Source organism: Myxocyprinus asiaticus, chromosome 6 (genome assembly GCF_019703515.2).
Source record: "Myxocyprinus asiaticus isolate MX2 ecotype Aquarium Trade chromosome 6, UBuf_Myxa_2, whole genome shotgun sequence".
Taxonomy (NCBI): domain Eukaryota; kingdom Metazoa; phylum Chordata; class Actinopteri; order Cypriniformes; family Catostomidae; genus Myxocyprinus; species Myxocyprinus asiaticus.
In genome coordinates, this window is record NC_059349.1 from 4,974,358 (window position 1) to 4,994,915 (window position 20,558).

At 40.1% G+C, this 20,558-nt stretch overlaps 1 protein-coding gene across 1 annotated transcript; it reads right to left on the minus strand.

Moving 5' to 3' along the window:
* Positions 1-10,697: 10,697 nt before the first annotated feature.
* On the minus strand, positions 10,698-18,808 carry LOC127442911 (gastrula zinc finger protein XlCGF57.1-like). Its single transcript, XM_051701292.1, has 3 exons — positions 18,713-18,808; positions 17,688-17,833; positions 10,698-12,573 (listed from the first exon to the last, which is right to left on the minus strand). Exons 2-3 carry the CDS (start codon positions 17,740-17,742, stop codon positions 11,396-11,398), a joined length of 1,233 nt encoding a protein of 410 aa, XP_051557252.1. The 5' UTR covers positions 17,743-17,833; positions 18,713-18,808; the 3' UTR covers positions 10,698-11,395.
* Between the last annotated feature and the right edge of the window lie 1,750 nt (positions 18,809-20,558).

Here is a 20,558-nt window from a genome sequence, read left to right on the forward strand (position 1 = left end):
TATGGATGACTTCCTTTCTTCTGCAGAACACAAATTAAGATTTGTAGAAGAATATTTTAGCTCAGTAGGCCAAAATGCACATAAAGGCAGCATAAAAGTTATCCATAAGACTCCAGTAGTTAAATCCATATTTTCAGAAGTGACATGATAAGTGTGGGTGATCAATAGATCAACAGATCAATATTTGTCATTTTTGATGTGAATCACCAAAAACACAAGAAGAAGAATGTGAAAGTGATCTGTTTCTCTGTTTCTCATCCACACATTCTCATATCACATCACTTCTGAAGATACTGATTTAACCACTGGAGTCTTATGGATTACTTTTATGCTGACTTATGTGATTTTGTTTAGCTTTAAAATGTTGCCACCCATTCACTTGCATTGTATGGACCTACAGAGCTGAGAAATTCTTCTAAAAATCTTCATTTGTGTTCAGCAGATGAAAGAAAGTCATACACATCTGGGATTGCATGAGGGTGAGTAAATAATGAGAATTGTAATTTTTGGGTGAACTATCCCTTTAAGGGCTCTTGTCAGATCTGGATGAATTTGTCAATAAGAGAGGTTTGGAAACATTTCTGAAAGTGGGTATTTTTTACTCTCACTCAAGTAAATTTCAAATGAATTTTTTTTACTTTTACTTCTTTACAATGGCTGGCGTTCCTTTCGTTACATTACTGGGTTTAATTCTAGTTAATGTGTCATTTATTGAGAGATTATTGAACGGGACTTTTACGAGAGCGGAAGTTCACACAGAAGCGCGCTCTGTTGTCACAGACTGTCACTCAAGTCATCAGTGCTGCAGCATCAAGCTCTTCAAAGTGAAACATTTTCTTCACTCTGCACAGAGAAAAAATTATAGTTTCGTCATGCAGTGCCTTCATTTAACACCAAGACAAGCAGATATTACAAGATTAAAGTCTCAGCTTCAACTTAAGGCAGCACATTGAGGTAAGTTGTGGCTCTAATGCTAATGCGGGCTTCTCTGTGGAATGTGATGGTCATTTTCAGGGTGATTCTGTAACTGGGCTCTTATGACATCAGTTTTTAAGTGTACATTTTTAAATCAGTGCAGCAAGTCATGAGCAATATTTAAGCATATACTGGAAACTATTGCAGCTACTTCAGGCGGATTAACTGTATAAATCCATGTAAACATCCAAGTGAAGTGTTAATGCCTTTTGCTCTGCCGTTCGCTTGGTTGACAACTGGAGCGTGAACAGTTCACGCTCTAGTTGAAGCTTGGAGCTTCAACTGGACCCCCGCTGCAGTTAGATGGATTGGAGAATTGGATTCTCAGGTTTTGGGGCTCGCAGGAGTCATGGGAGCATCCGCAGTAAACACAAATGTTTGGATGTGGTGTTGAGTTTCAATGAACCTGAGGCCTCATTATTTTACGAGGAACAAACTGTGACTGTAAATTGAATCTACTGATGTGATAATGAATTAAACATTTTAAAACGTGTAATTTTTTTAAAAATTATTTTATTTATTTTTTTCTCCCCAATTTGGAATGCTCACTTCCCAATGCGCTCTAAGACCTTGTGGTGGCGTAATGACTCGCCTCAATCCGGGTGGAGGAGGACGAATCTCAGTTGCCTCCGTGTCTGAGACCGTCAATCCGTGCATCTTATCACATGGCTTGTTGAGCGCGTTACCACGGAGACATAGCGTGTGTGGAGGCTTCACGCTATTCTCCGCGGCATCCACGCATAACTCACCACGTGCCCCACCGAGAGCGAGAACCACATTATGGCGACCACGAGGAGGTTACACCATGTGACTCTACCCTCTCTAACAACCAGGCCAATTTGGTTGCTTAGGAGACCTGGCAGGAGTCACTCAGCACACCTTGGATTCGAACTCACGACTCCAGGGGTGGTAGTCAGCGTCAATACTCGCTGAGCTACACAGGCCCCCATAAAACATGTGTTATTGAAAAAGTATGTGCAAGTTTAATTCATGTATTAAAAAGGATTTGCTCACCTGAAGTGGAACATTTTCAATCATTGCCCCCATGTTGTTCCAAACTGTAAGCTGTCATTTTATTGTGAAATACAAAAAAAAAAAGTGAGTTGGCGAATCTTTACACCGCTCTTTTTAATGGAATCACAGTTCATAATGACATTGACTCTCGAGCTCCAAAGAGGACATAACACACCATAAAAGCACCAAAATAGTTGTCCGTATGACTTGTGTGCTATGTTCCAAGTGTTTTGAATAGGGTTGGGTATTGATATAGATTTCCCAATTCAGTTCGATTGACAAGCCCTGGATTTGATTAGATTCTGATTCATTTGGGTATATTTCAGTTATAATATCCATTTCACTTACATATTAAAGAAATTATCTCTCAGCTAATGATGTTAATTATACAGGGGACCTTCTAACTAGGTTAATTACAAAATATCAATTTAAAAAAATTTCTTTTATCATTAGTTTTTCATCATTTTGGTCATGTTTTTGCTAATTAAAAATATACAAATTGCATGTATTCCCTCAATAAATATGTCTGAGTATATTGTATTGCACATACAGTATAGAATGTAGAATAAGCACTAAAACTGTAGCTCTTTAAGAATAGCGGCATTTCAGCGAGCGCTTGGTTTAAGCGCACATTAATGAGTGGAATACCACATTCGTGCTATGGCCATGTCCACAATAATACATTTTTGTTTAAAAATGCATAAAAGTGCTTTTGTCCAGTAAACACTGAGCTTATCGAAAATGCTCTCCCTAGTGGATACATCTGAAAATGCTGTCTTTGCATTGTACTGTGGGCAGGGAAAACAGAGATATTCAAAAATGATGACTTATTTGTTGTCATGTGACGCAGTAAAGTGATCCATTCAACCCAAAAAAATCAAGATGGCGTATCAAATATCCACTTTGATAGTGTTGTTAAAGATAAAATTTTATTTTTACAACTTTCACGTTGCATTCCTTCAAAGGCGATGGGAAGTTTACTCGGAATTGCTGTCCGACGGCAGAACACAAGGACAATTGCGTTTCAGACCGTACATGGAAATGACGCAGGGCCATGCTTCTTACGTTTTTATCTGCATGCGCAGTAAGGGAATTTATGTGTTTTCAGACGTTTCAGTGTGGACGAGCAACTTTTGGAAAACATTTGAAAATGGCAATGTGGACGCAGAGCGTTTCAAAAACAAAAACTCTATTTTCAATCCGGACAAATGTGGATGTACCCTATCTGTGATTACAATTAAATGTTTCTATTTTTGTTGTTTTGATCAACAACTGAATGTAAAGAACAGAAAGGATATTGAAAAACAATTATTCAGTGACAAATGGATTACGTGGATCTCGTTTTTGGGCACACATTACACAAAAAGAGTCAATCCAAACACGCAATAAAAAGATCTCACTACTGAACTTCTTCGCCACTATACTATTCAATCACGGAGTGAAATCTGAACATTTATCAGTCAATGCTTATCACAGAAATGTTTAGTCGCGTACAAATTTAGTCACATATGCAAGTGATTTACTTGCATTTTAGAGGGTTGCGCATAGAGAAAAATATCGATCTTGGGATTTAAGAATCAATATTGAGATTGTTCAAATGTAGAGAGCGATTCATCAGAAAATGTATGTTTTTACCAAGCCCTAGTTTTGAAACCATGCATAAGCAGGGCTCGACAGTAAGGACTGCCTGTATTCCTGAGGCCAGTGTGAGAGAGATTCGGGCTAGTTGCTAGAACTGTCACTTGCCTGATCGGGCCAGTGCAGCATTTATAACATCAGTGCAAGCAGACAACAAGCGAGAGAGCACAAAAATTACTTGGAGCGAACAAAGTCTTCTATAACTGAGCTCTCAAAGACAAGTGAGCACGATTGTATTTTAGCTTGCAAAGATGCATGAGCGCATAATATACTGTATGCGCCGAGGCACTGTCGCGTGAGCGCACAAGAGTATGCAGACACCAGCTCACAAGCTCTCCTAGAACTGTCCTCGCTCTTTTCCAAGTGTCTTAGCAGCATCAGTTACCAATGTGTAGAAAAAAATCAGACTTCATGAATTTCAGAGCGGAACTGCACGTCTTCTACAACATTTTAAGTATTCCCGCACATTCCGTGTTCACAGTGCATGAAATTCCCATATATTTTTTCTTTTCGTTTTAACATGTTGGTGAAAATTAGCAATCAACACATTGGAACACAAGAAATCAACGGGTTCTCTCTGTTGGACTGTAAATCCATCTATCTCCGTGCATCTCTCTCATCATCTCTCTTCGTAAAGAGACAGAGCACTAGTTTTGCTCCCACAGTAAAAATAAGCACATTTTCTCTCATTAATTCACTTTTAGAGATAAAGCACTGAATGAAACGCAATAAACTGTTAAACTCTGGTTATCCACATGACTGTAAATCATGAGCCGCTCAGTATCCAAAATGTAAGTATACATTTAATTAGGTAATATTTCAAAGTGTAAACGTTAATTTGACATGATAATGGCGTTTGTAATGAAAAGAAGCAAAATCACTTTGGCTATTATTATTAGAAGAGTTGTTCAGCTCGAAGATTTTTAACACATCTGTTACATTTCTCATTTCTGGACTGTATAGGTATTTTCTTGTTTGGGTTATCTAATTTTATGTTTATATCTACATTCTTAATTCACAGATTAGGACTAAAATCTACCTATTGTATATTACACATCACAACCGATTTATTAGCAAGGTCTCCCATCTCAGGGATTCTCATGTTTATTACATTCAGCCAATAATCAAATCTTTAACTCAGTGACTAGGCCTAAATCTTTTATCTTGGTTGTGAAAACACCACACAAAGCCCAAAAGTTGACAGCATGACTAAATGGGTGACTGAAAACCCATCCTCTGCTCCACAGAACTCTTTGCTTAAAAACACATGTAAAGGGGCCTGGGTAGCTCAGCGAGTATTGACGCTGACTACCATCCCTGGAGTTGCGAGTTCGAATGTGCTGAGTGACTCCAGCCAGGTCAACCAGTCTCCTAAGCAACCAAATTGGCCCGGTTGCTAGGGAGGGTAGAGTCACATGGGGTAACCTCCTTGTGGTCACGATAAGTGGTTCTCGCTCTCAGTGGGGCATGTGGTAAATTGTGCGTGGGTGCTGCGGAGAGTAGCATGAGCCTCCACATGCTGAGAGTCTCCGCGGTGTCATGCACAGCGAGCCACGTGATAAGATGTGCGGATTGACAGTCTCAGAAGCGGAGGCAACTGAGACTTGTCCTCCGCCACCTGGACTGAGGTGATTAACCGTGCCACCACGAGGACCTACTAAGTAGTGGGAATTGGGCATTCCAAAATTGGGAGAAGAGGGGATAAAAACAATTAAAAAAATTAAAATTAAAAACCACGTGTAAAGGGTGGGACAGCTGAGGTATGAGGTATGATGTATTTATGAATTTATATCTGTAAAGCACTTGTATGAGATTACATAATGCATAATTCATGTCTTGTAAATTATAAATGTAACAATTTTGGGAGAAATTGTCTTAAAGACGTTATATATATATAAAAATAGTTAACTTCGGACACATTTTTTTAAAGCCATGATGGTTAAAACAGCTCATTTTAATTTTTGTGTTGGAGCCAGTGAAAATTTTGGCAGGGCAAGTACAATTCTGAAGCACTGGCCTGACCAGGCCAGTAGAAAAAAATCCTTATCGTTCAGACCTTGATAATCTTTGTGTGAGCCAATTAAAATTTTTAAGTCAGGGTTAGGTTAGGTCTCTGAAAATCTTTCTTTCTTCTAAAGCCTTCAAATCTCATTCTCCATCCCGTATATCCGATGTATCCTGCTTATTAGAGTCAAAGACATCAAACCTAGCATGACACATAGTCATGCACCTTTTTGGAGTCTCTTGTCACTGTCTGCTTTTATTTTAAACAAAGGATATTCTACAAAAACACTTTATGTGTTCCACGGATGAAAGAGGGTGAGGATCAATAAAACAGAAAATAAGAAATCCCTGTGCTGTATTGACTTACTAAATTTTAACGATAACAAAGACCACCCTGATAGCACACGTACGTCACCTATACGTCTATTTGATGTGTTTTTACATCTGGAAGATGTATTTTGTCAGTTGTTTGCTCATCTGCAATACATCTATAAGACGTTTCCTCTTGGATGTCAATAAGACATTCAGCAGATGTCTTTGAGACGTTTATGATTTATGTTTGTAAATCTCATCTTTTTAAGATGTTTAGCAGATGTTAATTAGACTGCGGTGCTTTCCAGATAAAACTCTTAAACTGATATCTTGGAGACGTACGTGTCCTATCTGCACTGTTAGACCTTGTAGTGGTTTTTCTACAGTAACATACTAGCAACACTGTTGCCAACTAGTTACTGTAAAAACCTGATTACTTTAATTGGTAGCTGAGGTATATTACTGTAAAATATAAATTGTACAGTAACTAACAGTAAATATTGCATACTTATTTATATTTTATTATTATTATTATATACAATTTATTATTAATAGTAAAGAAAACACATTAGTTAGTTTTTTATAATTTTTTTTATTATTGGAGCATGACAAGAATAGGAGAACTGGGTCATGACATACAGTAATTCTATATAGTAAAATATTAAAAGGACATATTTTACTCACCCTCATGCCATCCCAGATGTGTATGACTTTCTTTCTTCTGCAGAACACAAACAAAGACTTTTAGAAGAATATTTCAGCTCTGTAGGTCCATACAATGCAACTGAATGGTGACCAGAATGTTGAAGCTCCAAAAAGCACATAAAAGTAATCCAGACAACTCCACGGGTTTAATCCATGTCTTTAGAAGTGATATGATAGGTGTGGGTGAGAAACAGATAAATATTTAAGTCCTTTTTTTCTATAAATCTCCACCTTTGACCAGTCCCAACCAGTAGTTGATGATATGCCAAAAACAAAAACAAAAAATAATAATAATAATAAAAGGTGCAATATGTAACATTTTTTATGTAATATTCACCCTTTTTTTGCCAATGTGTGAACGGCTTGTAACACAACTTAAAAAATTAGCCCTTCCCGGACTTCCTAGGTTGCCTATTAAAGCCTGTAGACTGATTTTCATGCGAAGGGAGTGGGTCGCATTTGCCGGGAAAACCCAAAGGATGTGACATTTTGCACGCCCCCGAGAGCCTTGCCTCAGACAGTAATAGCTTCTCTTCTGCTATTCAACAGCGACAACAAACTGCAACACTAGATAACGTTATCTTAGAGATGGAATCCAGCAAACGTCCGGCTCCCAGCACAACACCGACTCCTACACAAACTCAGAGTAAGCCAAAAAAAAAAAAAATAGATATTTTTTTTTTTTTACTGAATCCCGTCTGGCTAAGCGGGAACATGATCCTGGTCGAGTGAAAACGTCCTGGTTACTTTCGTAACCTCCGTTCCCTTCTGTCACTCACTCAACGTTGTGTCGATGTAGTGACACTAGGGGTCACTCTTGGGAGCCTCAAACATACACCTCTGCTTTTTTGAAAAAAGGCCAATGGGAATTGGCGAGTGGAATTTGCATGCCACTCCCCCGGACATATGGGTATAAAAGGAGCTGGTATGCAACCACTCATTCAAGTTTTGTGCTAAGGAGCCGAGACAAGGTCCCGGCCATTTCAGCGGGTAGTTCAGCGTTGTGGCAAGAGGGACACAATGTCTCGTTCCCTCCATCAGGGAATGGAGGTTACGAAAGTAACCAGGACGTTCCCTATCTGTCACTCACTCGACTTGTGTCGATGTAGTGACACTAGGGGTCCCTATACAAAACGCCACAACTAGCTGAACTGTGTTACGTGGACTGGCGATGCGAGACGGGCAGACCGCTGCGTGCCTCGTAGCCAGCGCACCAGGCCATCATGTAACCTCCCCCAACACTCTTATGAGCGTCGAACGGTCCTTCGGGAACAAGTCGACTGCCCAACAAATAGGGATAGGCTAGCCCAGCCGTGGCCTCTTTTCCTCTTTTTTCCTCCCCAAAAAGAGTGGAATTTGTCACATGGTCTTACCGAGTCTTTACGGAAGTATGTCATGTGGAGAAGTCCTATGGCAGGTCCTACCCGAGGGGGAGGAGTTTCTACAAACATGGTGACCGGGGGCAGAGGGAGCTCTGCCCAAGGAAGATGCAGTTTTCTGACAGGGAAACTTTCTTCATCTCAGCCGGAGGGACAGGCTCTATCTCTGCACGCAAGGTAGCGGCGTTCTCGCCCTTCACCGAGGTGAAGCGGATGCCGCTGAACCTGGGCGGGTGCCTGGCGAACTGAATCGCGTAGCCGAATCGGACGGTCCGGGTCAGCCATCACGATGGGTTGGAAAGCACGAGCCACGCGTCCAAACTTCGGGTGAGGGGGACCAAGGGGATAATCACGTCGAACGTACCAGCGGGTGGGGCCTCGTGGCGGGGCGGAACCTGAGGCTCCACATTGAGGGGGCTCGAACCCCGTGGCCATGCTGAGTCCAGAGACATCGAAGCACTTACCTTGCTCCTGACGCCCACCATAAGATTGGTAGAGGAGGGGGGGGAGGAACATTGTCCCCGCAGTCCGTCGGAACCAACCTGGTGTGGGCATGTTTGTGCCACAACTGGGCACGCAGGGGCGGAGGGTCCGCCGCTGGAGTGCCAAACCTGCCAAAATGGGACGGTGGATGGCAGTCATGACGACGGCCGTGCGCACCTGACATGTGACCCAGAGAACAAGGAAACTACTATTTTGTTGAAGTTTTGGGTACCACAGCCACTTGGGCATGCGGCGAAAAATGAAACAAAAGATTCTCCTCCCGGCCTTCCACTGGGGAATGGAGTGGTCTGTCTACCAGCTCCGTAGAAGCGGGTCTCCACGTCCCTGGGTCGCCTATCTCAGGGGTGCTTCGAAGCCTTCCTAGGGTTCTTGACGGCCGGCCGTGAGACGGGTGCTCTGTTTCGGATACAAAATAAACTGATTGGCGTCCTCCACAGCAGTGTAGAAATTAATACTATGTAAAAATAAACACTGTCCCTGTGTTTCTTCTTTCAGTTTAACCACGTTTAGAAATGATGGAATTTGTTGGAATGTTAATGATCTTTTGAGCAGTGTTGATTTGGTCAGTCATTTGGCTCAAATGAGTTGGTGAAAAATAATTATAAACAGTTCTGTTCTGTTGACCTAAGCAGATTTGGCAGGGTGAAACTGCCACAGTGTCTGCTATTAGATTTAATAGAGCAATCATTTGTCACTTGTCATAACGATGTGATAAATGGTGTCAGAGAGCGGTGTGTGGAATGTTGGCTGGTTATAACTGAGAAAATGTTCCAAGCAAGATGGTTAGACTCATTTATTTTTTGCGTGTCAATATGCTTAAACCAAAATACTTTTTTAATGGTCAGAAAAGCTTAATTAAATTGATCTTGGCATAAAATGGTAGTGGTACTTGGATTTTAAAAAAAAATAAAAGGATAATTTACAAAGAATAGTATGGGCCTAATCAACCCTAACCTAACCCTAACTTATTAAAATACTTTCTTGCCGTTATATATATATATATATATATATATATATACACACACCAATGAGCCAAAACATTATGACCACTCACAGGTGAAGCAAATAAAGTTGATCATCTCCTAATAAGACCACATGTCAAGGTCTGGGTAGATTAGATGGTAAGCCAACAATTAGTTCTCATAGTTAACGTGTTGAATGCAGGAGAAATGGGCAGGAGTAAAGACCTTAGGGACTTTGACAAGGGCCAAATTATTATGGCCAGACGACTTGGTCAGAGCATCTCTGAAACGGTAAGGCTTGTGGGGTGCTCCCGGTCAGCAGTGGTGAGTACCTACCAACAGTGGTCCGAGGAGGGACAAACCACAAACCGGCGCCCAAGGCTCATCGATGCACGAAGGCAACGAAAGCTATCCCATCTGGTCCGAACCGACAGAAGCTCTTCTGTGGCACAAGTCACAGAAATGTTAATGATGGTTACGGGAGGAATGTGTCACAACACACAGTGCATCGCACGCTGCTGCGTATGGGGCTGCGTAGCCGCAGACCAGTCAGAGTGCCCGTAATTAACTCTGTCCACCATCGAAAGCACCTACAATGGGCACGTGAGCGTCGGAACTGGACCTTGGAGCAGTGGAAAAATGTCACCTTGTCCGATGAGTCCCGTTTTCTTTTACATCACGTGGACGGCCGTGTACATGTGTGCCGTTTACCTGGAGAAGTGATAGCACCTGGACGCACCGTGGGAAGATGACAAGTCGGTGGAGGGAGTGTGATGCTCTGGGCAATGTTCTGCTGGGAAACCCTGGGTCCGGCCATTCATGTGGACGTCAATTTGACGTACTACCTACCTAAACATTGTTGCAGACCAGGTACACCCCTTTATGGCAATGGTATTCCCTGATGGCTGTGGCCTCTTTCAGCAGGATAATGCGCCCTGTCACACTGCACACATTGTTCGGGAATGGTTTGAGGAACATAATGAAGGGTTGAAGATGTTGCCCTGGCCTACAAATTCCCCAGATCTCAATCTGATTGAGCATCTGTGGGATGTGCTGGACCAACAAGTCCGATCCATGGCGGCTCCACCTCGCAACTTACAGGACTTGAAGGATGTGTTGCTAATGTCTTGGTGCCTATATCAAAGCAGGTATTGGCCAAAAAGTTCCATACAGTACTCTCAAAACAGGACAGTACACATTAAGCTTATAATATTTTTCATTTCTATGTTTATTGATAGACAGTGTATTATCCATCAAATAGTTATTTAAAAGAATCACTGTTTTACTGCCAGAATGGGTTAAAACACACACAATCACAATTAAAAGTGTGAGAATAGCAGTGTAAACAGAATATTTGCAGATGTTTTCACCATCACCCACTAGACACAATTATCAACCATTTGCAAATAAACGCAGAGCAATAATACATTTTTAATGTACACCTCAAAATGCCAACACAGCTACGAATCTTCTTTGAAAATCTCTCTCTCTAAAGTATAATTATCCAGGAACATCAGGCTAAAACATAACTTCTAAAATTATGTTGCTGCAAATTGGTATTACAATTTAGAGTGAATGGTACAATATGAAAGTTGACTTCAAAGTGACATTTCTCTGATGCAGTGCTCACAGCTGATTGGTCCAAATACCTGTTTGTGATGTGTGATCAAGAACAAAACCTACCTACTAGGTTAGGCATGTACCTGATAAACTTACCTGGGTACAGGCCTCAAAAGATTAACTTTGCTTATTGTAATGACTTTGGACAGTGACTTTTTATATGAACCATTAAAGTTCTTGAATGTCCAAAACTCTACCCACATGATGTACAGTGGTATGGTTTCTCTCCACTATGCACTCTCTCATGTTTTTTTCAGATTTACAGACACAGTGAAACTCTTTTCACATTGTGAACACTTTTTCTCCAGAATGGATTCTTCTATGCCGCTTCAAGTCTTTAAGTCTAGTAAAGGCTTTTCCACACTCCGAGCACACATGAGCTCTAATACCTGTATGTATTATCTGGTGGTCATTTAAATACTTCGCAAACAAAAAACTTTTCCCACAAATTGAACATGCATAGGGCCTCTCATTTGAGTGAGTTTTTAGGTGTCTTCTGAAGTTTGATGATGTAACGAATTTCAGTCCACACTGATCACAATTAAATGGCTTTTCTCCAGAGTGAAACTGCAGATGAAATTTCAGACTTTGTGCTCGTGTGAAACTCTTTTCACACTGATGGCATGTAAAAGGTTTCTCTCCAGTGTGAATTCTTATGTGAAACGTAAGATGTCCTTGTTGTGCAAAACCCTTTCCACACTGAGAGCACGTGAAAGGCTTTTCTCCAGTGTGAATTCTTATGTGCTCCTCAAGGTGTCCTTTATATGGGAAACTCTTCCCACAATGCTGACATGTATAACTGCTCTCTCCAGAGTGAATTTTCATATGCTCCTTAAATAATCCTTTACGTATGAAACTTTTTCCACACTGAGGACATGTAAAAGGCTTCTCTACAGTGTGAATTTTCATGTGATTCTTAAGGTTTCCTTTACATGTGAAACTCTTTCCACACTGAGGGCATATGAAAGGCTTCTCTCCAGAATGGATTTTCATATGATACTTAAGGTTTCCTTTTTGTATGTAACTCTTTCCACATTGAGTGCATGTAAAAGGCTTCTCTCCAGTGTGAATGTTCATGTGATACTTAAGGCTTACCTTTTGTGTGAAACTCTTTCCACACTGAGGGCATGTAAAAGGCTTCTCCCCAGAGTGAATTTTTAAATGACTCTTAAGATGTCCTATCTGTTTGAAACTCATCCCACACTGAGTGCATGTGAAAGGCCTTTCTCCAGAGTGAATCCTTTCATGATCCTCAAGATGACATTTGTAAGAGAAATTCTTCCCACAATGAGAGCAGGTGAAAGATTTCTTGGCTTCTGTTCTTTTTAGTGAAAAATGATTCTCAGTCTGTAAGCAAATAGAAGATTCTTCACCAGTTGTGGAAACATGAGGTTCCTGATTCTGATGTTTCTCCTCCACTTCATTCAGCTCCTGACTTTCCTCTTTCACTTCCATCAGGCCTAAAATCAAAATAACATGAAGGGACAATTGTGAAATAGAAATAAATAAAAGTGAACCACAATGATGTATAGCATTGAATAACAAAAAAGCAAGTAATAGCAGAAAACATCAGAGGTGAAGCACCCATCTTTTTTTTGTATGGACCATGTCTGGCTATGGGTAATTCTGTTATTGCCATGTTAATACCATCAAGTCTGTTAATACCATCAAATCATTGGCTTTACAAAGTTGTGATCATTTAGTCAAGTTTGTTTATTTCTCTCCAGTGTGGCAGAGGAAGACATCAGTTTTTCCCCATATGCATTCACTGAAATTTCATATGGTTCATTAATATCCTTGGTACAATGTAATGCTTGCTAGGTCTGTTCGGAAAGGGTCGTGGACAGCAGGGAAAGAACAATGCCAAGGTTTTCTTTCCATTGAAAATAGTATTTCAGCAGCCACCCAGGCGAAATTTGCCCAAGACAAATTTAATGATAATCTTGAGTTCGGCACTTTCGGCTAAATATGTTTCTCATCTGCATTGAGATATTTTCGTGTTTCCATTGAAGCCTCATGGAACCACTCGCGCCAATGATCTGCTCTGCATCTCTGGAGTGTACGCATTGGGCATGCGGGCCTCCCTCGATAATGCAGTGCAGATCACAAAACTGATGCAACCCATTTGAATTCTAAAGAGAATTTTCTAGTTTAAAGCACAATGGTGGAAGTCAAACCTCTCAAACAGTAGACAACCCCAACATGCTAAACAGCACTGAGAAGGAAAAGAGCGACATTGCTATGTGCCAAAGTAAAAAGGGTTTTTCAAATTAGATGTCATCATCCTCACTAAAATTGATTAAAATTTTACAGTAGCAACAGTAACTGTGATATTTTGACATGTTAATGTTTCATATTAAATAATCTATTAGATAAAAATAGGTCTAATAGATTCTATCAAAACTGTGGCAGTTGCAGTTAAAATTTCTAAATGTGTTTGGGCTACTATTTGTTCATAACAAATACTATAATTTATTATTATTATTTTAGAAAGTCTAGCCACAATGACCTACCCACAGTAATGAAGAGCCATCCATGGTCTTACCTGGGCTTACATGGCATTGCACTGTAAATATAAGAGCAAGTTCATAAAGGGCTTTAAATTCTGGACCTCCAAGACTTATGTACAAATTATGGACAAAGTTCCTCCTGTTGGTCTCCTTACACTGTAACCCCCATTCTCTCTCCCATACTCACTTCTCTTCTATGGTCTCTGCATCCCTTCCCTCCACTAACCACTTCTCTTCACTTGATGGATAATAAGCTAAAATGCTCTTAGCTCATCCTTAACTTCTTGCCTTGATAGTGTATATCTTCTTACCTCCAGGCCAGAAAGTGCCACATCCTCCAGACCCTGGCTGTCGTAGACACTTTGTGACCCTGCTGACCTGAGCAAGTATCAATCTCTAATCTCTTTTTTTCCTCTAGTATTTCTGCTGCCAAGTTTGCCTATTACCAGAATAAGATCAGTAAACCTTCAGATTCATGCAACTGTTTTCAACTTTCTCTTCTCTCCTCTATAATCCTCCCCTACCACTTCTCTGAGAACTGATAACTTTGATCACTTTTTTTACTGACAAGGTGGTGACCATCAGCAGGAAGTTATCTACACCGCACACCAGCAACCACTCTCTACCCACATCCCATTCTCTGCTCTCTCTGAGACTGAGGTTTCCAAAGTTCTTTCTAATCGTCCTACCACCTGCCCCTTGACCCTATCCCTGACCCTCTGATATCTCTCCATCAATCTTACCTGCACTCAGACACATCATAAACACATCTCTTACAATTGGAAACTTTACCAAGACATTTAAGCAGGCTTGTGTAACCCCACTGATCCAAAAAAGCAAAACATACCCCACAGTACTCAATAAATACAGACCGGTCTCTCTCCTACCTTTCCTGGCAAAAACTATTGAGAGGGTTGTTTTCAACCAGTTGTCTGCTTTTCTTTCACGGAACAACCTACTCGACAGACATCAGTCTGGCTTCAAAAAAAGGACACTCAACGGAGACTGCCCTTCTCTCAGTAGCTGAAACCCAGCGACTAGCAAGAGCAAATTCCAAATCATCTGTCATCATCCTACTTGACCTGTCTGCTGTTTTAAAAGTGTGAACCTGTCCACCCTAATCCTCCTTTCCACCCTCTCTGGACTGGTCAACACAGGAACTGCGCTTGGCTTGTCTGAGTCATACCTTACATGCAGATCCTTCAATGTCTCCTGGAGAGGAGAGGTTTCCAAGTCTCACCATGATACCACTCCAGTGCCTCAAGGATCATAACTTGGACCCCTCCTCTTCCTGATCTGCACAACATCACTCAGACTGATCTTAAAGGCACATGGCTTTTCCTACCACTACTACGCAGATGATACACACCTCTACCCATCATTCCAGTCTGATGACCCCTCCGTCTCGGCTCGTATCTCTGCCTGCCTTTCAGAGATCTCATTCTGGATGAAAGAATGCCATTGTGGCAACGAGGAGGGTGTGGCCGGGCCGTGAGGATGCACGGCCGGTGCTGAATCAGGTGATCAGCAGGAGAGTGAGATAAAGGGGAGCCGGAGATGCCAGTTCGAGAGAGAGAGATGCACACGACCGTGCTGCATGTGTGTCTGTGTTCGTTTATGTTTTATGTTGTTTTAAGTTCATTTTTATCATTAAACCTTTATGTTGACTGTTCAGCCGGTTCCCGCCTCCACCTCGCCTGTCCGTAAACTGTTACAGCCATCTTCAACACAATTTTGCCGAGACAGAACTCCTTGTTGTCCCAGTCAACCCATCTGTTGACCCCAATCTCACTATTCATCTTGATTCAACTACAATTAATGCCAACCAGGACAGCCAGGAACTTGGAAGTGGTGTTTGATGACCAGCTTAACTTCACTGCCCACGTCTCAGCAACCACTCTTTACAACATCAGGAAAATCAAACCTTTCCTGTCTGCATACCACAGATCCTTGTCCATGCTCTTGTTAATTTAAGACTGGACTACTGCAATGCTCTGTTGGCTGGCCTCCAAGCTATCACAAATAAGCCACTTCAGATGGTCCAGAACACAGTGGCATCTTCATTAAACCAAAGAGGTTTTTTTATTGCTCACGTCACATCAAATTAAAAACACTGACTATGACCTTCAGGATAGTCGTTACTCCTCCAGGTCTATGTCCCCACTCATTCACTTACTCTGTCCCTCTGTGGGGGAATGAGCTTCCAACCTCATACTATTTAATAAAAATAAAAAAACTTGTTTGCCTTTTTCTTCTGTGCTACCTCCTATACAACACTATCCACTCTTCGAACCAGGCAGCGATACTGCAGATATCGCTGGCTCCATAAAATATGGGATCATCCTGTATTTAAAGATGAATTAATATGTCTTGAATAGAATCAATACGGAATACGATTTGTCCCATATTTTAATGACCCTCAATACCGCGGTACGGACCAAAAAACTTAGCAACCCATTTCAATTCTACTGAGAATTTTCTAGTTTAAATGCTATGGAATTCATATACTTCAATCTGCTAGACAGCAAGACAATATAAATGGCACTGACTGTGGTTGAGTATGGTCATTTCTAAATTTGTTTTTGGTATTATTTTTCATCACAAATAGGCTACTAGTGTACACTGACAAGCAAAACTGACCAAACCACAGTAAGGTGACATCCATAGTCTTGAAGAGATAGGTCACCCAAAAATGAAAATTCTGCATCATTTACTCACCCTCATGCCATCCCAGATGTGTATGACTTTCTTTCTTCTGCTGAACACAAACGCAGATTTTTTTAGAACACAATGCAAGTGAATGGTGGTCAGAACTTTGAAGCTAAAAAAAGCAGCATAAAAGTAATCCATAAGACTCCAGTTGTTATCAATATTTAAGTCCTTTTTTACTATAAATTCTCTTTCCTGCCCATTAGGTGGCGATATGCATGAAGAATGTGAATCGCCATAAACAAAAGAAGAATGTGGAAGTGAAAGTGGAAACTGATATTAAAAAAGGACTTAAATATTGATGTGTTTCTCAGTAAATGATGAGAGTATTTTAATTTTTGGGTGAACTATTCCTTTAAGTTTCTCTTGCACACTCGCTCGTCACTATTACAGGCACGAGTCAATCGGTGTCAGGTGACAAAACAGTTTGGAGAACAGAGGTATGCCAGTCATGAATAGAAATTAAAAGAAAGTTTACCCTAAATATCGCCATTGAGACATCTTCTCCCAAATGGTTCATTTTTAATGATTTGCATTACTAACCTATACCAACCCCTAAAAGAGGACAATCAAATCAAATGTTTTTTTTATTTTTTATTATTATTACTATTATTTTGTAATTAACTAAATAAATAAAATTAAATAAAAAAAAACAGTGCATCCCTCGATCATAAAGGGAACCTGCTTTGTGGCCCCCGGGCTATTCAAAGTTAAGTAACCCTTGTCTTACCTGTGGTTATGGCGTTAATGCCACATTTAAATAATGGAAGAACTACGGTAAACATAAGGGCAAGTACGTTGTAGAATTAAAGTCTAGACCTCAAAAATTAAGGACAACGTTTTTCTCATGTGCAACATGTTCTGTACTAATGACGTTTAATTTCTCTGCAAGACGTTTAGTCCATTTATGCACCGCTGATGTTACAGCTATCAGCACTGCATCAATATTACACTTCAAGAAGATCACTCAGATGTTAAATCATCTGCTGTGAGTAATGTTTCCATATTTGTGAGGTGCTTTGGACACTGCTCGAATAAACAGTGGCAGTACACAAGGTTTAAACGGCACCGATTTGTTTTAAGTTGCGAGTAATCAATATCATTTTTTGTGGGTTAGACTACTTAACTACAAAATTACACAAAAAGGCTTATCCCTAACATAAACACCAATTAAAATGCATACAATTAACACAGACAGAGACTATAAATGAGTAATAAACAAGCCCAGGTAGAATCTGCAGATTGTTCCACATATTCTGCATTGAATCTAATAAACTGATGCTAATAAATGAGTGTGTGATGCAGCATTATACTAAGGTGGTAATTGATAAATAATCCAACATTTTGAAACCAACCTATTAGTTCCTCAGTATCTTCACTTTTTATTCTGCATGGTTCTGGATCACTCATGTCTTCAATCCTCTTGGGGAAAAACAAATCAATGATGTATGGAAACCCTTCCAGTGATTATGATGATGCACTGATGCAATTAACTCTTTTACTGAAGAAGAAGAAGAAAAAAGAAAAATCAATCACTGTCTCTCATGTGTCAATGCGCTTTACTCACAGATTTAAAACACGAACTATCAGTACTTCTGCATTTGCAGATTACATTCGGTCATAATCCTCATTCATTTTTTTTTTCTCTCACTAATGCAAAATGGTTTCAGCAACATCATTATGTTGTTGAAGCACTTTTGAACGTGTTGTATCGCTTTATACCGATTTACAGTTCTGTTTGCAGCATCAGCCGCGGCGCAGCAGTTATGACATCACAACAACACAATGCGATTCGGCGGACCAAAATAAAAGCCCTTATGACTAATTTATATGTAAATCACGAAATGTATAGGAAACAATGATAATAATATTAAAATCAATCCAAGAAGGGATTGTATAATAAGGAATGTATAAACTTAAAAACGTTCTAACCCTAACCCTGTAAAATATATTAGGATGAAGATTATGTATACTGTATTAATAAAATAAATGTTTTATCATGCATTTGCATGACGTACTTTCATTTAATCTGTCAAATCTAACACAACAGTCTATCGACTTTCTGCCACCACGTATTGCGCACTTGCTGACATTTCTGTAAACAATAGAGCTGTGTTCCAAACAACACACTATACGCTTTTAAAATATACTATGCACTCAGCCATCTAGTTTATGAATTTTCAAAGTGTAGTATCGTCCCAAATATAACACTTAATGTTTTTTTACTACACTGAAGCATTCGCCGTTTAACAGCTGATGGAAGTGACGTTTCAAACGCACGTTATGTGTTGACGCTAGTTTAAGCACGTTAGCCAACCTCTGTTCAAAACTTGTAGATTAAACAACGTATATATTCACACAGCTTAAGCATTCAACTCACATTTGTAAGGTGCTGTCTTTCCAGCTGCTACACTCCCCATTATTTACAATTGTTTTGTCAGACCAGCAGCGCAGCCAGGTAACTCCACCCCTTCTGCTATGTATGGCAAGCCGCGTGCGCTGAGTGCACTAAGTGTCCAACATTCCACACTCCGTTTTGACGGTTGAAGAAGTATATCATCCGGGTACTTAAAGTACACTTCTTTTTCTGCACTTTCAGTGTAAATGGTACTCAGGGGTGTATATTCCGGGGGGGGGGGGATGAGGTAACCAAAACATAACTGAAAACACTGCTTTTGATTTTTAGTTCACTGTATACTTCTGCTTAATTTTTTTTACAACTTTGATAATAACACTATTCACCAAAACTAGGCAATTAATGGCGTGAATGACATTTACCTCAACCAAGATCTGCTTAATAAACTACCCATATGCAATTAAACAATACATTTATATGTTTAATAGCTAGTTTAAGAACTGTCAACAAAGTGATGGGCAAAAAATAACCATTCATATTAAAGACTTTTAGAAAAGTTGTCAACACTTTCCATAAGAAGCATTTTGAACTGGTAGCGTTAAACTATAGTCCTCCATTAAAGCTGTTACTCCAGTCATACGACAATCCCCAGTGATTTTATAAAAGTAAATAACTGAAGTAAACCAAAGACAACATTCCAGAAGCTTGGTTTTATTTAAAAACATGTTCAGTTTTACCTTTTTGCTACTGCTTTAAGCAAATATAACATTGGTGCTTTTATTATGGAGGAGGAAAAGCATCCTCAAGCATGCGAGTGATTGGCTGCTGCCAATGACAGCCCCTACCACTTCCGGTTATTTTGGCAGGTAACTCCGGCTTTCCATCCAAGGATTTTTTGCGCATCAAAATAAAGCTGATGTAAACGCATGACAGAATTTACCCCAGTTGTTAGCCTGTGTTAATCATGACGTCAGTATACATCCTTGAAAGCCAATTTATTGAGCATGATTATGGATTGATCTTAATATAGATCTGATGCTGTAATCATGACACTTCCAGGAGTGCCAACACAAATATGTCGTATCATGCACATCGACAAGTGCACAGAGAACAAATTAATGGCCACTGTTTAGAAGGCGAAAGGTACACAATTAGCAATAAACACACTTTTCTGTATGGAAACGGCTTAAGGGCAGATTTCTAATGTGATAAACCAAAATGATGTGACTGTTTTTTTAGGCATGACGTCATCATGCACACCATTTTTATCGATAAAAGGTTTTTTGAATGGAAACAGGCAGAAGACGGCAAATTTCGCAACATTTTTTTTTACGCCTTTTTCACTTTGTCGATAACGTAAGCAGTGACATACATCCGAGTCCATGAGATGGTGTGAAGTTTGTGAGGGAAGGGGGTAAAAATTTGAAATGGAACTCAGCCATTGACTCCTGCCAGCTGCCGATTTTTCTCTGAACCCTTACTCAAATCCCGAGGGAACCCATGGCGAATGAGACTTCCGGGTTTGCCTACAAATTGATGACACGTCTGAACACGGTTCTATGGACCCTTTTCACATACTGTGATGACGTGTTTCCACTTTTTTATATTTGCAATTTTTTAATTATTTAGTGTAAATTTATAACATTATACTTTGTATAGTATACTGTTTATACAGTATTCCCTTGGAATTAGTTTAAAAAAATTAGTTACCACAGATGCGATACTTCACTAATGTCTATGACTTCGCAACACACTCTCATGGCGAAATCATAAGGATTCATAAGACTTTTCTAAATTTGGCTAATTCGTATGATATCTTGTTTGAATTCCTACGACTTTCAGCCAATGATGTCGCTGGACATCGTTTCCA

Bases quoted from the DNA above. Each gene is read 5' to 3' on its own strand.
- LOC127442911 (XM_051701292.1), bottom strand. From the start codon at position 17,742: ATGAGTGATCCAGAACCATGCAGAATAAAAAGTGAAGATACTGAGGAA. The intron at 12,574-17,687 runs GTTGGTTTCAAA...TTTTGATTTTAG, and splicing joins AGATACTGAGGAACTAATAG to GCCTGATGGAAGTGAAAGAG.